Source organism: Hypanus sabinus, chromosome 6 (assembly GCF_030144855.1).
Source record: "Hypanus sabinus isolate sHypSab1 chromosome 6, sHypSab1.hap1, whole genome shotgun sequence".
In the NCBI taxonomy this organism is placed as follows: Eukaryota; Metazoa; Chordata; class Chondrichthyes; order Myliobatiformes; family Dasyatidae; genus Hypanus; species Hypanus sabinus.
Window position 1 is genome coordinate 85,365,763 of NC_082711.1, and position 25,783 is coordinate 85,391,545.

At 39.9% G+C, this 25,783-nt stretch overlaps 1 protein-coding gene across 1 annotated transcript in view; it reads right to left on the minus strand.

Annotated features, from left to right (window-relative positions):
* elp2 (elongator acetyltransferase complex subunit 2) overlaps nt 1-25,783 on the minus strand; it is a 130,162-nt gene that overhangs the window by 10,648 nt on the left and 93,731 nt on the right. The window contains exons 17-20 of the mRNA XM_059972544.1: nt 20,600-20,672; nt 16,023-16,215; nt 5,231-5,352; nt 653-792 (exon numbers count right to left, since the gene is read on the minus strand). Of these exons, the coding sequence (XP_059828527.1) occupies nt 653-792; nt 5,231-5,352; nt 16,023-16,215; nt 20,600-20,672 (528 nt within the window). The remainder of the gene's footprint in view (nt 1-652; nt 793-5,230; nt 5,353-16,022; nt 16,216-20,599; nt 20,673-25,783) is intronic.

The window sequence follows — 25,783 nt, forward strand, 5'->3', positions numbered from 1 at the left end:
CACACTGTTATCAGTTGAACCAGAAGTTGTTATTAATTAAAATCTTGGCTCCACTGAACATTGTGATGCCCTGTTTCCAAAGTCAGTCCGCACAATTATAAGACTTTACAATGACAGTCAATAGCCTTCCTACCCTGAAGGTGCTTTCCTGTTTTCTACCATGAAGATGAATATCCAACACAGTGAAATATTTTAAGCACCAGACACAAGATAAAAATTTTGCCAATTTTCTATTCCTTCTGTTATGCCACAGTAGAAGTACACTTATTGCATTTAATTCCTCAGAATTACTAAAAAAACTTGTGCAAATGATTAACTTGTCAATAACAAATCAACCTGATTTGTAAACTGAAAGACCATATGAAATGTGATCTGAAAGGGGGTTGATTTTTCAGGGAAATTTGAGATGAATTTGATACAAAACACTCAAGACAAAACAAGTGCACGTTACATAATTTTTGAGCAGACAGAATTGAATTAAATAAAAAAATGCTGGACTGAGGAAATGAAAATAACCTTTGTATTCCTTTAGCAGTTAAAGAAGAAATTTATATGTAACCCTGATATGCAAGTCGAAGACAGTTATCACAATTGCACTTTTTCTTCATAACTTGACTGATTGAGTGCAAAATCACATCAACTTAATACATACCTCCCATCTGGACTTGTAACAGGACTGAAGCTGACAGCTGTCACTGCATCCCCTGCATCCAACACTGATGAACAGGGCTTTACAATACCAGGGCTTCCTTCAATTCTTCCAGCTAGATCCACATCACCCCATACAACCAACTAGCAAGCAAGGTGGAAACCAAACTAATTACTGAAAGGACCAGGAGAACATTCCAGTAATAACTAACAATTTTAAAGCGTGTAGGACAGAAAAAGATTCTTAATATTAGTAAACTAACACTTAGGCGATGATAAATCAACATTTGCCTTCAGTAATATTTGCTGAATTGAGGACATTGTGTAAAGCAAAAATATAAAGACTTGAAAAAGCAAATACTGAGTGACTCAGCAGCCCAGGCAACATCTATGGAAAAGAGAACAGTCTATGTTTCGAGTCAAGACCCTTCAGCAGGCCTGGAGAAAAAAAGAAGAGGGTAGAGTTTAAATTTGGGATGGGGGGAGCGTAGGGAGAAACCCAAGGTATTATGTGGAACCAGGAGGAGGAAGAAAAGATCTGGAAAGTTAATTGGTGAAAGAGATACAGGGCTGGAGAAGGGAGAATTTGATAGGAGAGGACAGAAGACCATGAAAGAAAGAAAAGTGGGGAGGAGCACCAGAGGGATGTGATGGGCAGGCTTGGAGATAAGGTGAGAGAGGGAAAAGGATATGGGGAATAGTGAAGGAGGTGGGAGTGGCATTACCAGAAGTTCGAGAAATCAATATTCATGCCATCAGGTTGGAGGCTACCCAGACAGAATACAAGGTGTTGTTCCTCCAACGACAGTGGAGGAGGCCATGGATAGACATATCGGAATGGAAATGGGAAGTGGAATTCAAAGGCCACTAGGAGATGCCGTCTGTTCTGGCAGATGGAGCGTAGGTGCCTGGCAAAGCGGTCTCCCAATCTATGCTGGGTCTCACTGATATACAGGAGGCCACACAGGGATGATCAGACACAGTATATGACCCCAACAGACTCACAGGTGAAGTGTCACAGCCTCATTTGGAAGGACTGTTTAGCGGCTCACAGACTGGTGCAAAGCCAACAACCTGTCTCTGAATGGGAACAAAAGAGATGATGGTTGACTTCAGGAGGGCATGGAACGACCACTCCCTGCGGAACATCGACGGCTCCTCGATAGAGATCGTTAAGAGCACCAAATTTCTTGGTGTTCACCTGGTGGAGAATTTCACCTGGTCCCTCAACACCAGCTCCATAGCAAAGAAAGCCCAGCAGTGTCTCTACTTTCTGTGAAGGCTGAGGAAAGTCCATCTCTCAACCCCCCATCCTCATCACATTCTACAGGGGTTGTATTGAGCGCATCCTGAGCAGCTGCATCACTGCCTGTTTCAGAAATTACACCATCCCAGATCGCAAGACTCTGCAGCGGGTAGTGAGGTCAGCTGAGAAGATCATCAGGGTCTCTCTTCCTGCCAGTACGGACGTTTACACTACATGCTGCATCCGCAAAGCAAACAGCATTATGAAGGACCCCACACACCCCTCATACAAACTCTTCTCCCTCCTGCTCTGAAGCATTTGGGCTCTCACGACCAGACTATGTAATACTTTCTTCCCCCAAGCTATCAGACTCCTCAATACCCAGAGACTGGACTGACACCAACTTACTGCCCTCTACTGTACCTGTTGTCTTGTTTATTATTTATTGTAATGCCTGCACTTTATGCAGTCCTGGGTAGGTCTATAGACTAGTGTAGTTTTTTTCTGTGTTGCTTTCACGTAGTTCAGTGTAGTTTTTGTACTGTTTCATGTAGTGCCATGGTCCTGAAAAACCTTGTCTCGTTTTTACTGTGTACTGTACCAGCTGTTATGGACGAAACGACAATAAGAAGTAACTTGACTTGACTTGAATGGCTGTGTGGGAGGAGTGGTAGGGACAGGTGTAGCATTTGTTCCGCTTGCAAGGATAAGTGCCAGGAGGGAGATCAATGGGAAGGGATGAATGCACAAATATATGACTGACTTTGGGGTAATATACCATGTCCAGTGCTCCTGGTGTGGCCTCCTGTATATCTATAAGACCCAACATAGATTGGGAGACCACTTTGCTGAGCACCTATGCTCTATCCATCAGAAGAAGTGGGATCTCCCAGTGGTCACCCATTTTAATTCCACTTCCCATTCCCATATGTCTATCCATGGCCTCCTCTACTGTCGCAATGAGGCCAAATTCAGGTTAGAGGAACAAAACCTTATATTCCATCTAGGTAGCCTGCAACCCGATGGCATGAACATTGATTTCTCGAACTTCTGGAGACTCCCGTCTCCATTCCCCATCCCCTTTTTCCTTCTCTCACCTTATCTCCTTGCCTGCCCATCGCCTCCCTCTGGTGCTCTTCCTCACCATTTCTTTCTTCCATGGCCTTCTGTCTTTTCCTATAAGACTCATCCTTTCTCCAGGCCTGTATCTCTTTCAGCAATCAATTTCCCAGCTCTTTACTTTACTCCCTCCCTTTGGTTTCACCTATCATCTTGTGTTTCTCCCTCCTCTCGCCCCACCTTTTAACTCTACACCTCATTCTTTCTTTTCTCCAGTTCTGCTGAAGAGTCTCGGCCCAAAACGCTGACTGTTCTCCTTTCCATAGATGCTGCCTGGCCTGCAGTTCCTTCAGCATTTTGTGTGTATTGCTTGGATTTCCAGCATCTGCAGAATTTCTCTTGTTTAAGACTCGAAAAGGCTATTTTTGTCAGTTTGGGTGGTCTCTAAATTCAGCTAACTACTAATCATTCTTGAATTAACAATAATCGACATATGTGTAAATTTAAAGTTTAATCTTTGATTTGTTTTGCAAAAAAAGGTTTAACCTGTAGACATGATTTACTGTTCCACTAAAAACTGAGATTTTCCTAATTTTCTGTTAATCTGTGTTCTTGCTACACATTCAATTCTGTAACTACACTTAAGGTTAGGAATGTCACATGATGCAACACCAAAATGATAACGTCTGAAAAGAGCCACCTCTTGTGATCTTGAAAGGGGGCTAATCAATCAAACTACTTCTTCCTGGATAACGTTCACATTTTCAAGCACAGTCACAGCTGACCTTTTCAGATGAGCATCAAGCATTCAATCTTAATCTCAATTCAAAGCTTGTAAAGAGTGTAGATTAACAATAAGACTATCTACCAATGAAATATCAATAACTTGAAACATTAACACTGCTTTCCTCGCCACAAAAGCTGCCTCATCTATCAGTTACTTCTAGCGTTTCTTGTTTTTATTTCAGACTTCGGGCATATTTAGTTTTTGACTTTTCAATCAGAATATCCTGCCTATGGTCATTTAACCATATAGTTTTAGACAATAAGCCAAGTGAGACACTAATTGTGTGGATGGGGGATCTTTGTGATAATGGTGACACAGAAGATAAGGGAGAGATGAGCAGTCTTGCTTTACATTCCTTCAATCATTTGTGCTGATCACAAGCTGGCATTAATATGACAGGTTGTCTGGTGTTGCCGATTGATCTGAGGCTGCTCGGACCACCTGCTGTCTGTTGTCAAATGCTCCTTTTCTGTTGGGGATAGCTGATCTTACCTTCCCCCTATGATCACCATCTGAAGGATAAAGAGTATAATAAACTGGGAATTGAGTTCATATAAAATCTTAGTTCCATTTGAAAAGGCTATTGGGGAGCAACTTGTACTTGACAGCAGTACTGCTCACTTATTCCATCACCTTGTTAACACTTGGGAGGAGATGGGATCAGGTAACAATTGGTCACGTTCAGGTTTACACCATTTGTCTGTGTATTGGACACCATTTCATCAGCTAATTCATTTAATCAAACTAGTTCGTCTGTTCTTCTCCTTACCAAACTCAGCAAAATTCAACATCAACGAAAAGCATTTTACAAAACTATTTATTTATTATCAACTTGAACGCTGTTACTTGGCAACTCCAAGATTGATTCTGAACCCCAATACTGTCTGTGTGACTTTTGTACATTCTTCCTGTGACCCGGCGGGATTCCCCCAGGTGTACAAATTTTCTCATTCATCCTAAAGATTTGCTGGTTGGTAGGTTACACTGGCTACTGTAAGTTGTCTCTAATATAGGCAAGAAGAATCAGTGAAGTGTTTCTGGGCGTGTGTGAGAGAATGGGTTACCAGAAAATAAGTGGAGGAATGGAATTGGTGAGATTACTCTGAATGCCAGCAAAGACTTAATGGGCTGAATGAGTTCCTATTGTGTTATAAGGAAGACGTACAATAAAAGTACAAGAATGAAGTTAAAATACTTCATGTCATGCATTACCTGCACAGTTAGTATTTCAGGCTGATGACCTCATTTATTAATTTCGCTCACTGGTTCCAAAATATTAAGCTGCGACATACAAACCTGTTCTGGATCTATGCCAATGATATTGTAGAGCTAGTTTTTAGAAGTATCATGGAAATTGCAGTTTCCATGTACTCCTGTACTAACACACAATAACAATCCTTAGGCAAATGCTATTCAATGCTAATCTTCAGGTAGTACTTCTGCAAAAAATCCTACTAATATCACTTAACAAACTTGCTCTAGCTACTCACCTTCTTGTCACGGCTACCAGTGACAAAGTATTTGCTGTTGAAAGTCCAATCACAGGACCAAATAATTCGGCTGTGTATAGGTTTATTTTTATCACTGTGCGCAAAGAGGGAGAAAAAAGGATCTGAAAACAAACAACATAGATTATATAAAAGCCACCAATTCATTTCAAATAAACTCACTATAGACAACCACACTGCTGCAATCTCATGGCTTCCAGCCATCTCTCTCCAAGTGTCCAATGAGGTGGAGATGGAGCTTTTAACGAGCTGCACGTCCTTGAGCTATCCTCAATCAGCGCTCATGTACACCATTTCCAAATACTGTAAGCATATTCATTTTGGGGATCTGGATTTGCTTGCAAGGTTAGTACTTGTTGCCTTTCTCTAAGTGCTCCTTGAGAAATTGGTAAGTGATGGTCACAACTGAATTACCTGCCTGGCCCTTTCAGAGGCTTGTGTGTCTGGAATAACATTTCAACCAGCTGAAGTAAGGATGGCAGATTTCCTCCTCTGAAGGATAATAGTTAACCAGATTTTTGCAACAATCTGGTAGGTTTTTGGTCACCTGAGACAAGTTGTTTCAGATACTGGAAATCTGAAATAGAGAAAATGCTGGAAACACTCAAGGGTACGACAGTGTGAACGGAAAATTATGAAGTCATAGAGATCTACAGCACAGACATGGGCATCTCAGTTCACCACATCCACGATGACCTCTTTAATCTGTCTGATCTTATTTGCTTTTATTGTGTCTGTATCCTTACATGGCCTGTCTATTTAAGTATCTGTCAAAATTAGTTTTTAACATGGTGATCATATCTGATTCAATCACACCTTCTGGCAACAAGCTCCAGAAATCAACCACTGTGTTTTTAAACAGAAATCCACTCAAATACCTTCTTAAGCCCTTTCCTCTCAATTTAAGCCATGTTATTTTAATACATATCCCCAAAAGCTTAATCTTTTTAAACTAAAGTAAGAATCAATAAAATTAAAGATGATTTAAAAATACTAAAATATAGGTAATTATCATTAAACTGAAGCAAAATAGTTAAGAAAAAACATCCATCTTCCCTGCTTTGTATAGCTACAATCTCTACTGACATGAAAAAAGGGATTCAGATCCTATAACAGGTCTGCCTGCTGAGGAAACTGACAGGTGCTCCCTCATGCAATGCTGGTGAATCAGAGCAATGTTGTCCAGCGATAAAGCTTATTGACAGAATTGGTACAATTTGTCACTCATTCTGTCCTATTGTCAGTGCATGGCACTTATGTGTGTCTATCCATTGCTATAAAAGCTACACCAAGCAAGATATCCTCCATGGCATCAAAGCAGAAGAATTCAATGATTGGCCACTGCTCAAACACCTCAAATTGCAAACAGCCAGAACTGTGAAACATTAATAAATGCCATATTCCTTCAGTTATAAATATAACTGTGACATTCAGAAATATTGTTTAAATATCTTCAATCCTCAATCTATTTTTTACCTTGAATTTAAGCTTTCAGTTGAGTTCTGTCAATTCAAATACACAACTGATTCTCTTGTTCAAACCACAACTAGTAAAACTCACCATATTGGTTAGCATATTAAAATAGAATGCCCTAATTTGCAAGCAAAGTATCTAATTTGCTTGAAATTACTACATCCATTTAAGTTATGCAACTTTTATATGTTCCCATTCATACAACAATATAATACATCTGTATTAGTCAGTTGGGGATAATGCACCACTGATTTTCTCTTTATTTCGAGCATGCAAATCGCATACAATGGAGTTGATGTTTCAAATTGTTGATAAGTAGGACAAATGCACCCAAGCCGATGCCAGTGACTCTGATGTTTCAAGAGGACTCCTTGCATGAGATTTTAAGGGCATTTCATTTCCACAGAAGTTTTTCCCAAATAGCACAATGATAATACTCATTCAAAATCCAAGTTGTAAATGTCAATCCTTCCTAGCTGTATCAAATATTGATTTCTTCCTAGCTATATCAAATATTGATTTAATATTCATTAGCACTTAAAGCTGTGAGATGATGCAATAAAAGTTAAAGGGCAAAACACTAGGCAGATACAAAGGAGGAGCTGGAGGAGCTGAGCACCGTGATCAGCCGACATGAAGCAGTGCACCCGAAGCCTTCCCTATCATAATGGGGGATTTCAACCAGGTCAGCTTGAAGAAGTCTCTGAACAACTACCATCAACATAATCATAGGAGTCAACACACGACGAATGTTCGCTCTAAGGCAGGGATGGCCAACCTATGGTGCATCCGCCAAAAGTGGTGCATTGCACCCAGTGATAATTAAAAAAAGTAAGCCTACTCATGCAAAAAGTATTAACCAAAAACAGATTTTTAGAAAAAAAATCTATAACAAATTCAAGTAGCTTAGAGCTAGAAATAGGATTTACTGAGAATAAACCTAAAACTTCGCAATTATTTTTAGCGATTTTATTATTTCATGCACATCTTTTGGCGAATGTTATCTTCTTTCACACAAATCTGTTTTCAATTTAAAAAATGTTCAATGAGTCAAACTAGGAAAGAAAGACTTTTGTTCTGCAGTTGTTCTATAATTGTTCAATACACGTTTGATACTTGTTTGTTCCTGAGGCGCCAAGTGTCTGCAACAGCGGTGTGTCGCAGGTTTTTGACAGTCAGTTTACAATTGACACTTGTGCGCTACGGAGTTGTGCTTTGTTCGTCCTTTGTGAACACTTGCAGTTCTGTACTTTTTTGAAAATTAAGCCTTGTTTTTACATTCAGTTACCCATCACAGTGCAAAAGAAAATGAGCAAAAGGAAAGCAGAAAGTGATAGTAAGCGTGAATTCAATGAACAGTGGGAAAATGAGTTCTTATTTATAGCGGGTCCATCAGGAAAACCATTGTGCATTGTTTGTGAAAAAACTTTCTCACATAATAGATGACATGATCTTAATAAACACTATAAAACACAACATCAGACTGAAATAGAAGGAAAACTGAAGCTAGTGCTTGGGTCTGAGTTACGGAAAGAATATGTGATTAAGAAAAAGGAAGAAATCAAAAGAAGACAAAATATATTAAAAGTCTCATTAAGGTAAGTAATGTTCATCTTGTTTTTATATTAAATCAACATATCATGTAAAATGCTAAATATGCCTATATTAACATATTTTTACAGGAATTGAATGGGGGTACAAGAATTGTATGCAGCATCTGAACACATGCATGAAAAAATTGATGCATGGAATGTGAAAGGTTGGCCACCCCTGTTCTAAGGTGTGCGTGTGCACTCATCTTTTGCTCCTAGCACACAAAGTAATTCAAACTGCGCACAAAATGCTGTCACCCTCTACCTTACTGGCACGTTAAGTGCATTTCACAAACATGAAGAAAATCATATTTCCTTCATGCTCTCTGATGTAGACGGTGTTGACAAGGTGGATTTTGTGATGACTTGCCTGCAGATTTTAGAACTGGATCACTTGTACAGCTTTTACTGAAGAAATTATTGATTCACTATGTCGAAATCCAAAGAAATAAAGGACTTGAAGCACGAAACAGCCACTAGTTCATTTAAAGTGGAATGGCTTAATGAATCAGTAGAAACTGTTACACCGAAAACTCACGAGGTCACGAATGTGCAGCTATGGGAAATATTCATGTACAATACAGACACTTATGTTACCTACATGTATTGTTGCAATGCAAAAGTTGCTGAAGAATTAGCAAGTGGGAAGAAGTAGAGTGATATTTGGAAACTTGAATTTTTAAAGCATCATTTAGCAAGCAAAACACATATAGAGAGTATGCAAAAGTTCCAGCAAGAAAATCCTTCCTTACCCACTACAGGCCTGCTACACGTTTTGTGAGGGTGCAGATGAACAAGAAGGAAAACTATCAAACCCAGAGAAGATCAAAGTTCTTATGGAGAGTGTTTTGCTAGCTGTTAAAGTGAATACCTTTATATGTAGAATTCAGTATGCACATGTTGCAGGCACTGGGCAAAAAAATTGCACAGTATAAGATTTTTCTACACTATGGTCATTATATATTAGAGGGAACATTGCACTTGACCACTGTTTTACCACCATCAAGAGCGATTACCATGTTATCCCACGCCCACACTTTGATAAGTCTAATCACCTGGCTATACTTCTACTCCTGGTGTATACGCAGAGGCTAAAGACTACAGCATCAGTAGTCAGGATGAGAAAGGCACATTTAAGGGAGGCAGAAAGGTGCTACAGAACTGCTTTCAGTTGGTGCACTGAACAATACTCAGGGACTCATCTTCAATTCTGAATGAATATGCCACAGTTCTTACCAACTTCATCAACACTTGTGTGGATAAGTGTGTGCCTTTCTGAACATAATGGACATACCCAAACCAAAAGCAGTGAATGAGCCCAGAGATTCATAGTCTGCTAAGGGCCAGAGCTATGGCATTCAAGACCAGTGATCGAGAACTATACAAGTCCAGGTATGACCTACAGAAGGCTATTTTAAGAGTGAGAAAACAATTCCAATTAAAGTTAGAGATGGAATGAGATGAACATCAGCTCTGGCAGGGTTTGGAGGTCATTACTTCCTACCAGCTGAAACCTAACATCATGAATGGCTGCGGGCATCACCCACAGATGAGCTAATCTCTTTTACTCACTCTTTGAAAGGAAAACTACACCTGTGTAAATCCTTAAAACATCTGATAACCCTGTGATTTCTGAATCGAAGGCCGATGAACCCTTGCAAATTGTCATACTCTGATGTTGAATCTGGTAGGGTGTTGAAAACCTGTGCCAACCAACTGGCAGGGATGTCCCAAGGACATCTTCAATCTCTCACTGCTGCAGTTGAAGGTTCTCACTTGATTCAAAAGAACAACAATGACACCAATGCCCAAGCTGATCTGGGTGAGCTGCCTCAACTACTAAAGCCCGACTGCACCCACATCTACTGTGATGAAGTGCTCTGAGAGACTGGTCATGGCCAGAACCAACTTCTGCCTGAGGAAGGACCTGCACCTGCTTCAATTTGCCTATTGCCACAATTGGTCTACATCAGATGCAATCTGACTGGTTCTCCACATGGCCTTGGATCACCTGGACAATAGCAATACCCAAGTCAGGCTGCTGTTCAGTGATTACAGCTGAGCATTCAATACAATCATACCCTCAGTTCTAATCACCAAGCTTCAAAACCTGGGCTCTGTACCTCCCTCTGCAACTGGATGCTTGACATCCTCACCAGGAGACAACAGTCAGTGCGCATTTGAAATAACATCTCCTTGCTGGTAATCAACACTGGCGCACCTCAAGGGTGAGTACTTAGCCCACTGCTCTACTTTCTACAGCCAAGACCATGTGGCCTGGCACAGCTCAAATGCCATCTATAAATTTGCTGATGACACAACTATTGTCAGCAGAATTTCAGATACATAAGTGAGATATATCAACTGATTAAGTGGTATCACAACAACAAATTTGCACTCAACATCAGTAAAGCCAACTAACTGATTGTGGACTTTAGGAAGGGGAAGTTGAGCAAACATATACCAGCCCGCATCGAGTGATCAGTAGTGGAAAGGATGAGCAGTTTCAAATTCCTGCAGTGTCAACATCTCTGAAGATCTATCCTGGGTTCAACATACTGATGCAATTATGAAGAAGGCACAACCATGGCTATATTTCATTAGGAATTTGAGGAGAGTTGGTATGCCACCAAAGACTATTACAAATTTTTACAAATGTACCAAGAAGAGCATTCTAACTTCACCATCTTGCATGGGGGGCAATGCACAGGATTGGAAAAAGCTACAAAAAGTTGTAAACCTAGCTAGCCCCATCTAGCCTCACCTGCATCGAAAACACCTTCAAAAAGTGATGCTTCGGGAACACGGCATCCATCAATAAGGAGACCAGGACATGTCCTCTTCTCATTGTTATTACCAGGGAAGAGGTACAGGAGCCTGAAGGCACAAACTCAATGATTCAGGAACAGCTTCTTCCCCTCCACCATCAGATTTCGGAATGGATAATGAACCCATGAGCACTACCACATAATCTTTTTGCACTACTTTATTTCATTTTTATATATATTTTATATTGTAATTTATAGATTTTTTAGTATTGTGTATTACAATGTACTGTTGCTGCAAGCCAACAGATCTCACAACATATGCCAGTGACATTAAACCTGATTCTAATTCTGATTCTGGATTTGGTGAATTTAGAACTGCAGGAGGAAACATACTGGACATGTCACAGTATGGGTGACTAAAAAAATTTCAAGTTGTGAGTGTAACGAACTTCCCTGAAATATGAAAACTTAATCCTTCAACCAGCATTACAAGAAGTACTGGAGTAATAAATATACAGGAAACAATCACCCCATCACACTCATGTCATTATCTGGTACCTATCCTCTTGTACTCTGCCTATTTAAGATTTGTCTAAATCACGGGTTCCCTTACCATTAACCAAAGGGTCTATGGAGCTCTAAATGGAGTGACTGTATTTGATTCAACCAGCTGCTCTGGTATGTGCTCCAGATATCTACCACTTTCTGTGTAAAAGAAAATTTCCCCTCAAATCTCCTTTAAAACTCCTTCCTCTCATTTTTTAACCTACATGCTCTTGTTTTCGATATCCCTACTAGTGAATCTTTTCCCTATCTATACAACTTATAATTTTTCAAAGATTCAAAATGCATTTATTATCAAAGAATGTATAAATTATACAACCTTGAGGTTTGTCTGCTGACAGGCTGTTGCAAAGGAACTCTAAAGAACTCAATTTTAAAAAAAGTAGACCAACCCACAGAGAAAAGAGAAAAAACAAACCAATGATGCAAACAATGGAAGTGAGCAACAACAACAACATTACGGACAAATTGAGTCCTTAGATCCAAATTCCCGAAACAGCTCGGAGTAGGCCCAAAGCCTCAGCATTCAGTTTATTATATAAGGGGGGCAAATCACCATGAAGTCTGCAGACACAAAACACAGCAGCCGAGGACCGTCTCAAAGCCTTATCATTGGGGTGAAAGAGGAACTCCCAGACTAACTGAGCTGGCGTTTAAATTGTCCAAACCTCGCATTAGGATTCACTGAGGCATATCGGTCCAGGTCTAGAGTTCACTGCCAGAACAGCCATTCTCGACCTCTCCAATCACAAACAACAGAAAATTTGCAGATGCTGGAAATCCAAGCAGCATGCACAAAATGCTGAAGGAACTCAGCTCTACTGTTGCGATGAAGCCACACTCAGTTCAAAGAAGCAACACCTTATATTCCAGCTGGGTAGCCTCCAACTTGATGGCATGAACATCGATTTCTTGAACTTCCAGTCATGGCCCCCCATCCTCTTCACCATTCCCCATCACCTTATTTCCTTGCATGCCCATCACCTTCCTCTGGTGCACTTCCCCTTTTCTTTCTTCCATGGCCTTCTCCCTCTCCCGCAGATTCTCTCCCCCTTCTCCAGCCCTGTATCTCTTTCACCAATCAACTTCCTAACTCTTTACTTCACCCTCCTCGACCCAGTTTAACCCATCACTCTGTGTTTCTCCCTCCCCTCCCCCAACTTCTAACTCTGACTCTTTTTTTTTCTCCAGTCTTGCTGAAGGGTCTCGGCACGAAACGTCGACTGTACTCTTTTCCATAGATACTGCCTGGCCTGCTGAGTTCCTCCAGCATTTTGTGTGTGTTGCTCAACCTCTTTAAATTGGCTTGGTGCCCAGAGTGATACAACCTTGCCAGACTCACAACACCCTGCCTTTCTAGTCTATCTGGGCCAATGCTGAAATTTGATACAAATATAACAAGTCACCTCACAGCCTCCTTCTTCCCAAAAAAAAACAAGGCTAGCCAATCTCTCCGTACAACCAAAGTTCTTCAAGTATGGTCATCATCCTGATGAATGCCCTTTGCACTGCTCTTTCTCCAATTGATATTCTATACCTTACCTATGAAGGCAAGACTAGCATACCCTTCTTCACCACGCTATTCACTCATGCTGCCACTTTCAGAGAACTATGGACTCTACGTTCATCAACATTCCTTTGTGCCCTACCATTCACAGTCAATGTCCTATCCTTATAGAGTTCACAAATGCATCATCTCATACCTGTCAGGAACAAATTCAGTCTGCTTATGTTCCACCCAACTTGCATCTGATCTATATCCTACTGTTGCCTCAGGTAACTTTGAGAGCTCACTATTCACAACTTCACCAATTTCTGTGTCATTCACAACCGAGCTGATCGTATCTCCTACATTCACACCTGAGTTGTTAATATATCACAAGCAGAAAAGCTCCCAGCACCAATGCCTGCAGTACAACACCAGCCTCCAATTTGAAAATCATCTCTTCACCACTACCCTCTGCGTCCTATCACCAAGTCAATTTGAGATCGAATTAGCTAATTTGTCTCGGATCCATGTTCTTTAACCTCCTGAATCAGCCCATCATTGTTGTGAAACAATGCATATATAAATCACCTTGCCTTCGGCCATCCTTTTAGTTGTCTCCTCAAAAAAAAAACTCAATCAAATTAGTGAGCTAAGATTTTCCCTGTAACATGTCCTATGCTAACTGTTCCTGATCAGTTCATACCTTTTCATATTTTAATAAGACCTATTATTTTGACGTTTCTCTAATAATTTCCCTACCACTGATGTTAGGATCATTGGCCCTGTAGCTACCAAGCATACTGCCGCTGCCCTTTTAAATAAGGGGATGACAATAGCTATCCCAAGTCTATCTGCACCTTGTTTGTGGTTAATGAAAATACAGAAATCTTTAGTGATTCAGTAATCTCCTCCCTTGATTTCCATGGTAGATCTCATCTGGCCCTAGGGAATTATTCACAGTTACGCATTCCCAGACACCTAACCTACAAATGACCTAGAATTTACCGTAGATTCCGGACTACAGAGCGCACCTGATTAAAAGCCGCATGCTCTAATTTTAGAAAGAAAATCAATTTTGTACTTGTACAAGCCGCACCGGATTTTAAGCCGCAGGTGTCCCACGTTGTAATATGAGATATTTACACAGAAAGATATTACACGTGAGGATTTTTTAACTTTTAATTAATTCCGTATGGTAACATAAACAAATACATATTGCAAATGCTTTTTTTTTGAACAGTGCCTGTAACACAGCTACTTTTAAATATACATACGTATTGGTAACACACAAATTACGTTGCGTATACTTTTTTACTGAACAGTGCACGAACAACATTCCAATATCTCCTAACGACTGGTAAAAAAATATATATACTGCAGCCTACCAGGAAAAGTTATTGATCGCCTTTAACTTAAAAGCTGCATCATATGCTTTTCTTCGAGTGTTTTCCATGTTGATGAGGGTGAGTACAAATGACTGATTTACAATAATTTAATTGTGAAAGTGCGCTTGATTTATCGTACAATTTCATTGGACCTCTGTGAACTACTCATCAATTTTATTGGTCTTGCTATGATCCCAGCCCCCTCCTTTGTGAGAATCGCAAGAGCACCCGTCGAAAGGGGGGGGGGGGGGGTCAGTAGACCCAGTAGGTGAGAGAGAGAGATACCGGGATACAGAATAAGGCGACAGCGACTATTGTCTCATGGAGACCACGTGAAAAGCCCTCGGGCAAGGTGGGCTGGTTGAGAGAGAGATTGCATCATCCCAACCTGATTGACTGCTGCGACCCCGTGAGGAAGCATAAAGGAGAGTCTCAGGGGGACAGCTCCCTCAGACGCACCAAGAAGACACGAGAGTGATCCCGCAGCAGCGGCAAGCCATTCTGAAGGAAGCCATGTGCTTTAGATTCCGGGATTGGAATTTGTGGCTGGAATCACAGAAAACCACTTTTAACTAACATCGGGGAGAGGAAACCAACGCTCCCCTGATTTCACAGAAGATTCATCAAGACACGGCAAGTTCTTTCTCTTCTCCCCCAATCTCTCTCTCTCGGTCGCCCCACGTGAAACCCAGCGATTTTCAAAGGGCTGAGGCCTGCAGACTTTCTGAGTGACTTTTATATTTCTAACGGACAATCTATTAACCCCTAGACAACAGCAGAGCTCACTTAATGATGAGTATTACTATACCCGTGCTTTAGATTGAGTGTTGACGATGTGCACTATCTGAATGTATGTATTAACCCTACTTTTGTGTCCCTTTATAAATAAAAAGTTTGAAAATAGTGACATCAGACTTCAACGGACCTCTCTATCTTTGCTGGTAAGTTCTCCAGTTACAGGATTCATAACAGTCTACTGTTACGAGGCAAAATGTTTTTGGCGGCATGAAAAAAAAACATGCATTAGCCGCACCGTAGTCTAGGCCGCAGTGTTGCTGCAATGTTCAAAGCGTGGGAAAAAAGTAGCGGCTTATAGTCTGGAATTTACGGTATTCCATAACATGCTGCCTGTGGTTACAAAGGGACATCTAACAAAACTTGGCTTTATCAAATGCATATCCCACATGAGGAGCCAGCATTCTGGGAGCTGTTGAAGTTTTTTGTGAAAAAGCTCTTGATGCCAACAGGAATTTCCAAGGCTTGAAATCATAGCCAGTAAGGGTGACACAAGCCCAGCTTGATAAAAAAAAACTAAGTGAAAGCATGCTCTCTTCCCGAGCCAGAAGTGTCAGAACATCAAAAATTAATTTTTCTGATGAGAGGTACTCATAAATATAATTCACTATTTTGTAAACAAGAGGATCTCTGATTACTGAAGGCTCAATAACTTAAAGCTATGACAGTTCCTCCAAATAAATCCTGCTCATTACGTTCTGTCCTTACCTGTATTGGATTCAGCCATTTCACGTTGTTTCCAGAGAGACCAGGTTCGGTCACGTGAAACTGCCAATAGGAATCGATCATTTGGAGAAAATGCCAACTGAGTAATAGTTAGGCTGTGCAAAGGCAAATGCAGTAGTTGTTTCCAACTGGAGGTACTCCACAAAATAATTGCTGCATGTTCAACTTTTGAAGCCTGTAAGCCAAAAAAAAAACATACAGAAACATTAGGGAAGATAATGAACTTTCAGTTCTATTTTACAAGAAAGGAAAATGAATAATTTGTGATCTCTTCTGACATGCATGAAAATACTAGTAAATTAAACGCAAGTCTTCTTTAATAAAAAAACTTCTGAGTATCAATATCCCCCCCTTTAGGAAAAAAATATCACCACAATCCTTTATACCTATTCAAAAAAATTGGGAGTGTAGTAGATTTAAATGCACTTTCAAAAGAAGTGATCTACATATTTTTGTTACAGAAGTCAGCAGCCATTGATCCATAAAGGTAGGCAAGCCAGTAAGTGAAATAGCACAGTTGATTTTAATGTGAGTTAATTGTTTGATCTCAAACCCGTTCTCCAAGATGAGCACTATTATTATCGGTGAGACCAGAACTCTTTATCCCCCCATTGAAAAAGGTTTGGAAGCCATTTACTTGAGAGATCAGTGCATACATCATTAACAGAGTGGATATCAGTTTCCCTCTCAACTACTCTTTGCAGCTAATGATACATTTTGGAAATTATGTCAACATTGTACCAAATGAGATTATACATTGTTCTTGAAAGATAAATGATCAAATATAGCAAGATACTGATAATTTGGCATCCAAGGGATTTGATGATGCTGGACTCATAGATTTTCAGGACTACTGGGTATTTCTCCTATTAATATACCAATAATTTTAATTGGCTTTTTTTAAGATGTTACACAGTAGGTTAATAAATTTTCCAGTCAACAGCTGAGCCTAAAATTAGCACAGGAAACAGGGCTCAGTAAGTTTGAAAAGAATGTGTAATGTTGAAAGAAAATTATCCATGGAAAAGAAATGGGTGAGCCAAGTGGTAAACAATTGGATTTTTAAACAATATGATAATCAATCTGTTTTAGTGATGCAGTTAGAATAATAAATATATACAAAGGCCACAGGGAAAACACAACAGAGCTTCTGACAGGATAGAGCAGAGAATCTTATCCAAAAATCAGCGCCTCCAATCATGCAGCACTCCAGCAAAGTTCCAATCAGCTGACAGCCAAAATTATAGTTTTAACTGAGACTTGAAATAACTGTCTCCCATCAAACACACATTTAACTTAACCTGTATACTTCTTCAAAATTTCCAAATAGTATGAAAATATTTATTTTCCATTGTGGCCATGGTCAGTTATAAGCACTGCTTACTGTGACTGAAAATCAAAATCAGCAAAAAAAATCTCAGCAATTGATTAAACTCCCTTATTTTCCAAGTTCTAACTTATTTTTTTGCACAACTGGTGTATTAACAGAAAAATCCATTTATTCACATAGTGCATTTTCAAAGTCTACACATGAGCTTAAATGTAAAAGTGATGACAGTCACCATCATTACTGCTGGTAACTGACAGCAAATTGCCTACAATAAGATTTCTCTGCAAGCATGGAAGCTACCATCAGTGATTCAGTATTCAGTTGCCATATACAAAAGCAGGGATGTGATGCTGAGGCTTTATAAGGCACTGGTGAGGCCTTTCCTTGAATATTGTGTACAGTTTTGGGCTCCTCATCTTAGAAGAAATGTGCTGGCATTGGAGGAGGTTCACAAGGATGATTCTAGGAATGAAAGGGTTATCATATGAGGAACGTAAGATGGCTCTGGGTCTGTACTTAGTGGAACTTAGGATGAGGGAGGATCTCCTTGAAACCTTTCAAATGTTGAAAGGCCTAGATAGAGTAGATGTGGAAAGGATGTTCCCATGGTGGGAGAGTCTAGGACAAGAGGGCACAGCCTCAGGATGGAGGGGTGTCCATTCAAAACAGAGATTCAGAGAAATTTCTTTAGCTAGAAGGTGGTGAATTTGTGGAACGTTGCCATGTGCAACTGTGGAGGCCAGGGCATTGGAGGTATTTAAGGCAGAGACTGAAAAGTTCTTGATTGGACATGGCATCAAAGGTTACGAAGAGGAGGCGAAGAAATGGGGTTGAGAAGGAGAAAAAAAGGATCAGCCATGATTAAATGGAGGAGGAGACTCGATGGACCAAATGGCCTAATGCTGCTCCTATGTCTTATGGTCTGATATGCACCCAGACAGTGGGCTCATCACAGAGCTTAGAATTTGAGTGGAATCTAATACAGCAGCTACTCCAGGTAACACACACAAAATGCTGGACGAACTCAGTGGGCCAGGCAGCATCTATGGAAAAGAGTAGAATCAATGTTTTGGGCCGAGACCCTTCAGCAGGACTGGAGAAAAAAAAAACGAGGAGTAGATTTAAAAGATGGGTGGGGGGGGGGGGGAGGGAGAGAGAAACAAAAGGTGATGGGTAAAACTCGTGCAGTTATAAGGTGTTGTTCCTCCAACCTGAATGTGGCTTCATCGTGACAGTAGAGAAGGTCATGGATTGACATATCAGAATGGGAATGAAAGGGGAATTAAAGTAGGTGGCCACCTCATATTCCATCTGGGTAGCCTCCAATCTGATGGCATGAACATCAATTTCTCGAACTCCTGGTAATGTCCCTCCCTCACCATTCCCCATCCCCTTTTCCTTCTCTCACCTTTTCTCATCTGCCTACTGCCTCCCTCTGGTGCTCCTCCCCTTTCTTCTTTCCCATGGACTTCTCCTATTAGATTACCCCTTTTCCAGCCCTGTATCTCTTCCACCTATCAACTTTTTTCTCCAATTTTGCCCAAAATGTCATATGTGCTCTTCTCCATAGATGCTGCCTGGCCTGCAGAGTTCCTTCAGCATTTTATGTGTGTTGCTTGGATTTCTAGCATCTGCAGATTTTCTCTTGTCCAGGCAACCCACCAGGTTTAAAAGATCTTCTGAAATATTATTAATTCATAAACACACCTAAATCCCTACAAGACTTTTTTAAAAAACTCCAATTGCTAATTGTTCTTGCTTTCTTAAGTGAAAGCAAACTGTTCCAAAGTTCATGTTACAATGCTTTAAATTCCTTCCTTTCTCCAAGTTTATTCATACAAAAACAGAACAAAGAACTATGTTTTAATTTTTAACTGTTAAAGAACCTTCTGATTCCCTTAAGCATTCAAATGTGTCCTTGCACTTTGATATTTGTAGCTAATACTGTGGAGTATCTTAGATGACAGTAAGTATTTCCTGCTATTATAAATGTGGCAAGTTTTGGTTATGTAATGATCATTAAGACAGAGAACGCCTCATCATTAAAAATCCTCCAGTTGGTCGATTATAAAAGAGAAGGTAACTTTTAGATAGCAAACTCAGTACTCAGTGCCATCAGTTCATCACTGCTCAGAGGTTCCAAAACGTTCCAGGTTAATAAACTTCTAATCAAATTAGAACAAAAACTTCTGTGAAGGGAGGACAAAACTGCAGGGGCCCACATGGAGATATCTTGCTTCATCTTTAGCCATTGGAAAAGTTCATGAAGGCTGGATTACAGGTAATGTTGTTATATTGTTTATAAAGGGTAGCAAGGGCAAAGGGTGGTCATTCTGTCATCAGATGTGGGCTATTTACCGGGGGGATTTCTGAGGGACACGACCTGCCAGCATTTTGATAGTCAATCTGATTAGGAGTCAGCATAGCTTCCTGCATAGGAAGTCATGCTTTATGAACCTTATTATTTTTTTGACTAAGTAACCAAAAAGACAGATGAAGTTGACCTTTAGCAAAGCCTTTGACAAAGTTCTGCATGGTAGGCTGGACTGCCAGGTTTGCTGTCATGGAATACAGGGAGAGCCAGTTAGGTGGATTATGCTCTGCTATTGAGCATAAAGATTTCAGATCATAACTATTCACAGACAACAGCTTTTTGAAGTAAGAATTTTGCCTATCTCCATTTCCACTAGTCTATTCTTCTTCTTTATTTGTAGTCATTGGGTTTGACCATGTTAACTATGATTGCTTACACACCAGCCACAGTTACACCAATCGGAGCTCTTCTGTGATAAGTTACCACAACATAGAACACGAGAGTGTGGCCCTTAATCATTAGTTTGTGATTTGTAAACACTACATTTCTGGTTGAAGAATGGCTTTAAAAACATGCAAAAATAATTCACCAAGTAATTGTAGGATCAGATAAATCAGTTAGAAGTCCATGACAATTACAAAACACAGGTAAAACAGTAGAGCTTCAAAATGGAAAACCAACATCGATGGCGGTACAAGATTTTCCATTTATATTTAATTAAAGTTGCTCAATCTTCAGCCAGAGAAATTATTCCTGGGGGAAATCACTAACTACCACTGAAGCTAGAGGAACACATCTATTCACAGTGAAAGACATCATGAAGTAAAATCTGAGTATTAAGTCTATTTACCTAACAATGTGGAATTAATATTTTCAGTATGTAACTATTAGTTTTCCAACATAATTGCTTGATACCTTACATGCTGAAGCCACCACAGTCAACGAGGAATTGCAAGCAACACAGAACACTTCATAGCCATGCCCGTATCTGTTGAGGAAAAGAAGACATTTGAGATAAGATGATGAGAGGATGATGATAAGATTATAAGATGATGAGAGGCATTGATTGTGTGGATAGCCAGATGTTTTTTCCCAGGGCCGAAATGGTTGCCACAAAACGACACAGGTTTAAGGTGCCGGGAAGTAGGTACAGAGGAGATGTCAGGGCTAAGTTTTTTACTCAGAGAGTGGTGAGTGCGTGGAATGGGCTGCCGGCAACGGCGGTGGAGGTGGATTCGACAGAGTCTTTTAAGATACTTTTAGATAGGTACATGGAGCTTAGTAAGCCCAGTAATTTCTAAGGTAGGGATGTGTTCAGCACAACTTTGTGGGCCGAAGGGCCTGTATTGTGCTGTAGGTTTTCTATGTTTCTCCGAGATGTGTATGGTAACATTTCAGGCCTCTCCTGCCATCACACTTCAACAAACCCCTCGTCAGCACTTTGCAAAGTTGTGCCAAACTCCTGATTCTGCAATTGCCCAAGCCATAGTACCAAATGGCCCAGGCCCCAGGCTCCAATTTGATTCCTTTCAGAGCCCCAATACTACCATTGTCTAAATTCTCATCCCTTCCTTCTGCAGTCTATTCATCTGAACAACTGGGTTGAATTGCGATCATCCAAACGTTTAGTTTACTCAGCCCCACCCACATCCCTACTGTTCTCAACTCTTAACCATGATACCTACTCAGTTGGACTTGCTGCAATTGGCCATTTGGTAGCAAATCTCTGATGTTAGATGGCACATTTTCTGTACCAAAACAGTAGCTTAGAGATAACTATAGTTTTCAATGACAGACCAACAACTTAAACACAAACTGCTGCTGAATCCATCGAGTTTAAAAATGAAAGTGCAGGAGAAATACAATGCAGTATAATGAAAATACAAGCTGCTTAAACTATTCATAAAAGGCAAGCTATTTCTCTTTGTTGACAAACAAACAAAACATCATGTAGAAGGAATGAGTGTTGCTACTGAACAGATTGATGGATGTGCTACTGGGGAAAAAAAAAGGAAATGAAATTTAAAATGAAACTTAAAAAATCAGAAAACCTGACCAAAATGTATTATGAGAATATTAGTTCAATGTAATACTACACAGCAATACAAATTTGTAAATCAAAGACCATTCCTGAATGAGTCGATGACATTATTACAAAACTTCATAAACTGACTTTTGTGAATAGTATTCCATATTTACCTTGTTATTATTCCATTGCTCTAAAGCACAAATATAAACAAGACAGCCAATCCATAGTTTTGGCTTCACTATGCAAAAATAAGATGTATATTTATATTTAAGGCCAAAACAACTCATTACATGTAAGCACAATTTCTGGTCAGAAGGCTGTGAGAAACAGATTCTGATTTTCTAATTGCACTTCCTTAAGTGTCAACTAGTTAACCTTCATGCAAGCACACTTACTAACGAGCAGCCGTGGGGAAAAATTACTAACTAGATGTTTTCTCTTTTTTCTTGTTATCTTCTCACTTTGAGGAGTAACTTTGCTTCTGGAGGTGCCAAGGAAGTTCTGTGACCTGAAACACTGACTCTGCTGTTCTTTCCAAAGAATGTTACCTGACCTGCTGAAATCTTCCAGCATTTTTGGTTTTTGTTTCAAATTTTCAGCATAAGTAGTTGTTTCTTTTAAACTGAACTTTTGCCAGTGAGATGTGCGAGACAGAAATTTGCTCAATAGTTTATCTTCATGATGAAGTGAATTAATGCAATCATAATCTACAAGAAATTAAGTTTACAAGGTAAGCTTTCAAAAGCAGTTAATCTATTTTTGAAAGTGTTCTTTCTCTCAAAGGGGGAAAAAAAAGCACCTAATGGAAAAAGAAAAGAACAATTTAAAAAATATCACCTGTAGTAACAGTGCCAATTTAAAGCACAAAACATTTTTGAAATATTCACAAATAACATGTTTCAATATTTTGGAATTCTAATTCCTCTATTTAAAATTGTAATACAATGTTCTTTGCACAATGCATAATGCCTCAAGAAAATTGATGCTCGATGTATCACTGCACTGCAGCAACCAAGATTTAAAGGCATCAGTTACTGACAGCAATGGTAAAAGATTAATTACTTCCAGCAACATCTCACAAAGCTCATCCTCAGATCATCAAATCATATGTGTAAAGGGGGTTTCTTCTTTTTTCTTTGTTACTATTGGGAAAGGGTTTCTTTTTGTTAACTAGCAGGAATGCTAATTTACTGATACCGAGAATGGTATTCCTTTGTAAACCAAATGGGGATTAATGTTCTTTCTTCTGAGTCTGTAAGCTTTTGTTGACGGGCTTTTGGGCAGATCGGCGCGAGGGGGTCGAGAGAGAGGACGCAATGCTCTAAGCTGGGCGAGGGGGGTCCGAGGCCGGGAGATTCTCCGAGGAGGAGAGGGGGATGGAGCTAGATGTGCTTGGTTGACCACTCGGAGGGTCCTGAGCTGTTTGGAGAGTCGAGGAGTTCGGAGGGTCCTGAGCTGCGAGTCGAGGAGTTCGGAGGGGATCGAATGGTGGCCAGAAGACTTCAGTAATTGAGCTCCAACGGTTGTGCACGAAGTGGTTTGGACTTTGATAAGTTTGGCGCCTTTTCTTTAATTTTCTCTTCATATATACTGTATCGTTATTAATCACTTAGTTATAGTAACCTTTATAAATTGTACTCATTTAATCGCATATGGTGTACTGTCTGTTTTTGGGCGAGGCGGGGACATCACACAGCATCCACACCAGCTGATTACCCAGTCTGACGGGGCCGAAGGCTGCTCCCCCTAGACAAGAACGAGCTGAGCGAGCCTGAGGCGACCCAGGGAGTTACATATGCTAAGTCTGAAGTTAAATCTGTGCAGTATATGAAAATCAGTGCAGATAAGATGGTGTAGAACAAATGGAAGTGAATTAGGTCTTGGTTGCTGAACTGCTGTTTGTGAAGCACACTGCAGTACTCAGCTTTCAGGAGTTCAAGCTGATTTGGCCCTTTGTGTCACATACTTTGATGCGACAAGTCAAATTACAACATTCAGATCTGTACCTCACTAAAAAGATATTTTTGTTAACTCATCGGGCATTAGTTTTCAGTTGTAGATCAAAAGGGTAAATAAAAGTAGTGTTGAGCTAATAATGCATAATAGTAGCTGGCAGCAAGGTTACCAGACAGTACCCATTAGAATAAACTCAATTTGAGCTTTCTTCCTGATATATGATGATTCTGAGTGCTCTATCAGAAGTAGCCATCTTAAGTAAACATAAATCTTTAGGTAAATATCACAATACTGTAGCAAATAAAAGTATTTCTTTTAGTTAAACACAGTCCTCTCAGGAAGTAAACTAGTGTAGCAAAAGCTGCAGCATCAATCTTGTTTCATTCACAGACAAGGTCTACGTGTGCTTAAATACATCTTAAATCGCTCTGCAAACACATACTATTGCCTGCTGCTGAGCAAAATCCCCATTGGAAGTTCATTGCCTTTTGTGTGTGTTGCTTTTCAATATACATAACAGTGCATTACAATGCGTAAAAATATTCAGAAATTGTAACCTTTGTTACTGATATGAAAAATACTGACTTAAATCTTCACAATTTTAAGACAAGTTTAACTAGCTTCAATATTATATTTTAAGTAGAGAACCCTACAGTAACCAACATATATTTTGATTGAATCTACTAAAGGTAAAAATCTGAAATGCTGCCTCTACTGCAACTAATTAACCTGGTTCTGTCATTAGAACCAGCTGCTAATCCATCCTGAAAATAAACTCTATTGCAAGATCTAACATTTATCACACTTCCTTCTTCAAGTTGGACCTTGCATCTTCAATTACCTTAATATTACATAGGATTAGTAATTTAATAATCTGAGATGACATGATGATTGTTAAAACTGAGATGTCTTATTCAAAATTATGGAGTAAAAAGATTAGCTTTATTTGTCACATGTACATCAAACACACAATGAAATATCTTGTTTGTATCAAATGAAATCAATGAGGATTGTGCTGGGCAGTTCAAGTGTTGCCATGATTTTGGCACCAACTTAGCATATCCACACTCATTAACTCAAACATTTTTGGAATGTGGAAAGAGGTGAGCGTCCAGGGGTCATGGGGAAGATGTACAAACTCCCAAAAGGCATCTGGAGGAATTGATCCTCAGTCAGTGATAGCTGGCACAGTAAAGTGGTGCACTGACTTCTATGCTACACCATCACACCGCCCCTGTAATGAATGAACACAACCAGTGAAGAACCTCGCCTCATGGCAATACAACACTGAGCTCCAAGGTACATTCGGTGCTTTAGAGATGTTCTTACACCCTCCACCAGATGTGTGCTTCTTTATTATCATTTCCCTGACTTGTCTTGAATGCTCTTCCACCTTCATTTTAGTTTGGTCTGTTGAAAAACCAAACACACTGTTCATCCTTACAGAGAGAGGGATAAATTACTCTTATGAATTCATTGGAAACAGGTGATTCCCCCAGTTTTCTACTTTAAAAATTGGATGAGTTGCTAAGGTAATATCATATTGCACCTGAGGGGATGAATACTTTTCCAGCCTCACAATTTTGGTTTTTAATTTCTAGTAAATTGTTGACAAAATTTTTCTTTTGATTTGACTTGACGCACAACGTTTTGTAGATTAGCTCAAAAAAATCCTACTTCAATATATTTTAAATTTAGAAAACGAGACAGTAAAATGCAAAAAATAGTTGGGGGGGGGGTGAATACTTTTCCAAGGCACTTATCTTTAAGCGTATAAGGAAGTAGCTACATCTGATGGATGCTTGGCTGGCTCCTTATTGCGCTCTGCCATCTGTGTGCTAGAACCAGTAGTAGCCCAAGGTGCTGGCCCTGAATTTCCAGCTGTATCTGGGTCTAATTCTTCTGAAGTCGCAACAGGTTCTTGATTAAGTTACCTGGAGTCCACTGGTGTATGCTGCACTGTGTGTCCATCTGTGTTCCGCAATATATTGTTACTGTTTCTCCAGTTCTCCGTGCTACCCTCCCTAGATTCTGAATCACTCTGTGGATGACTGTCTTGTCCACATTTGGACTGACTCTGCCTCAGGGCTTCTCTGGCCAGTCTCAGCATGTCA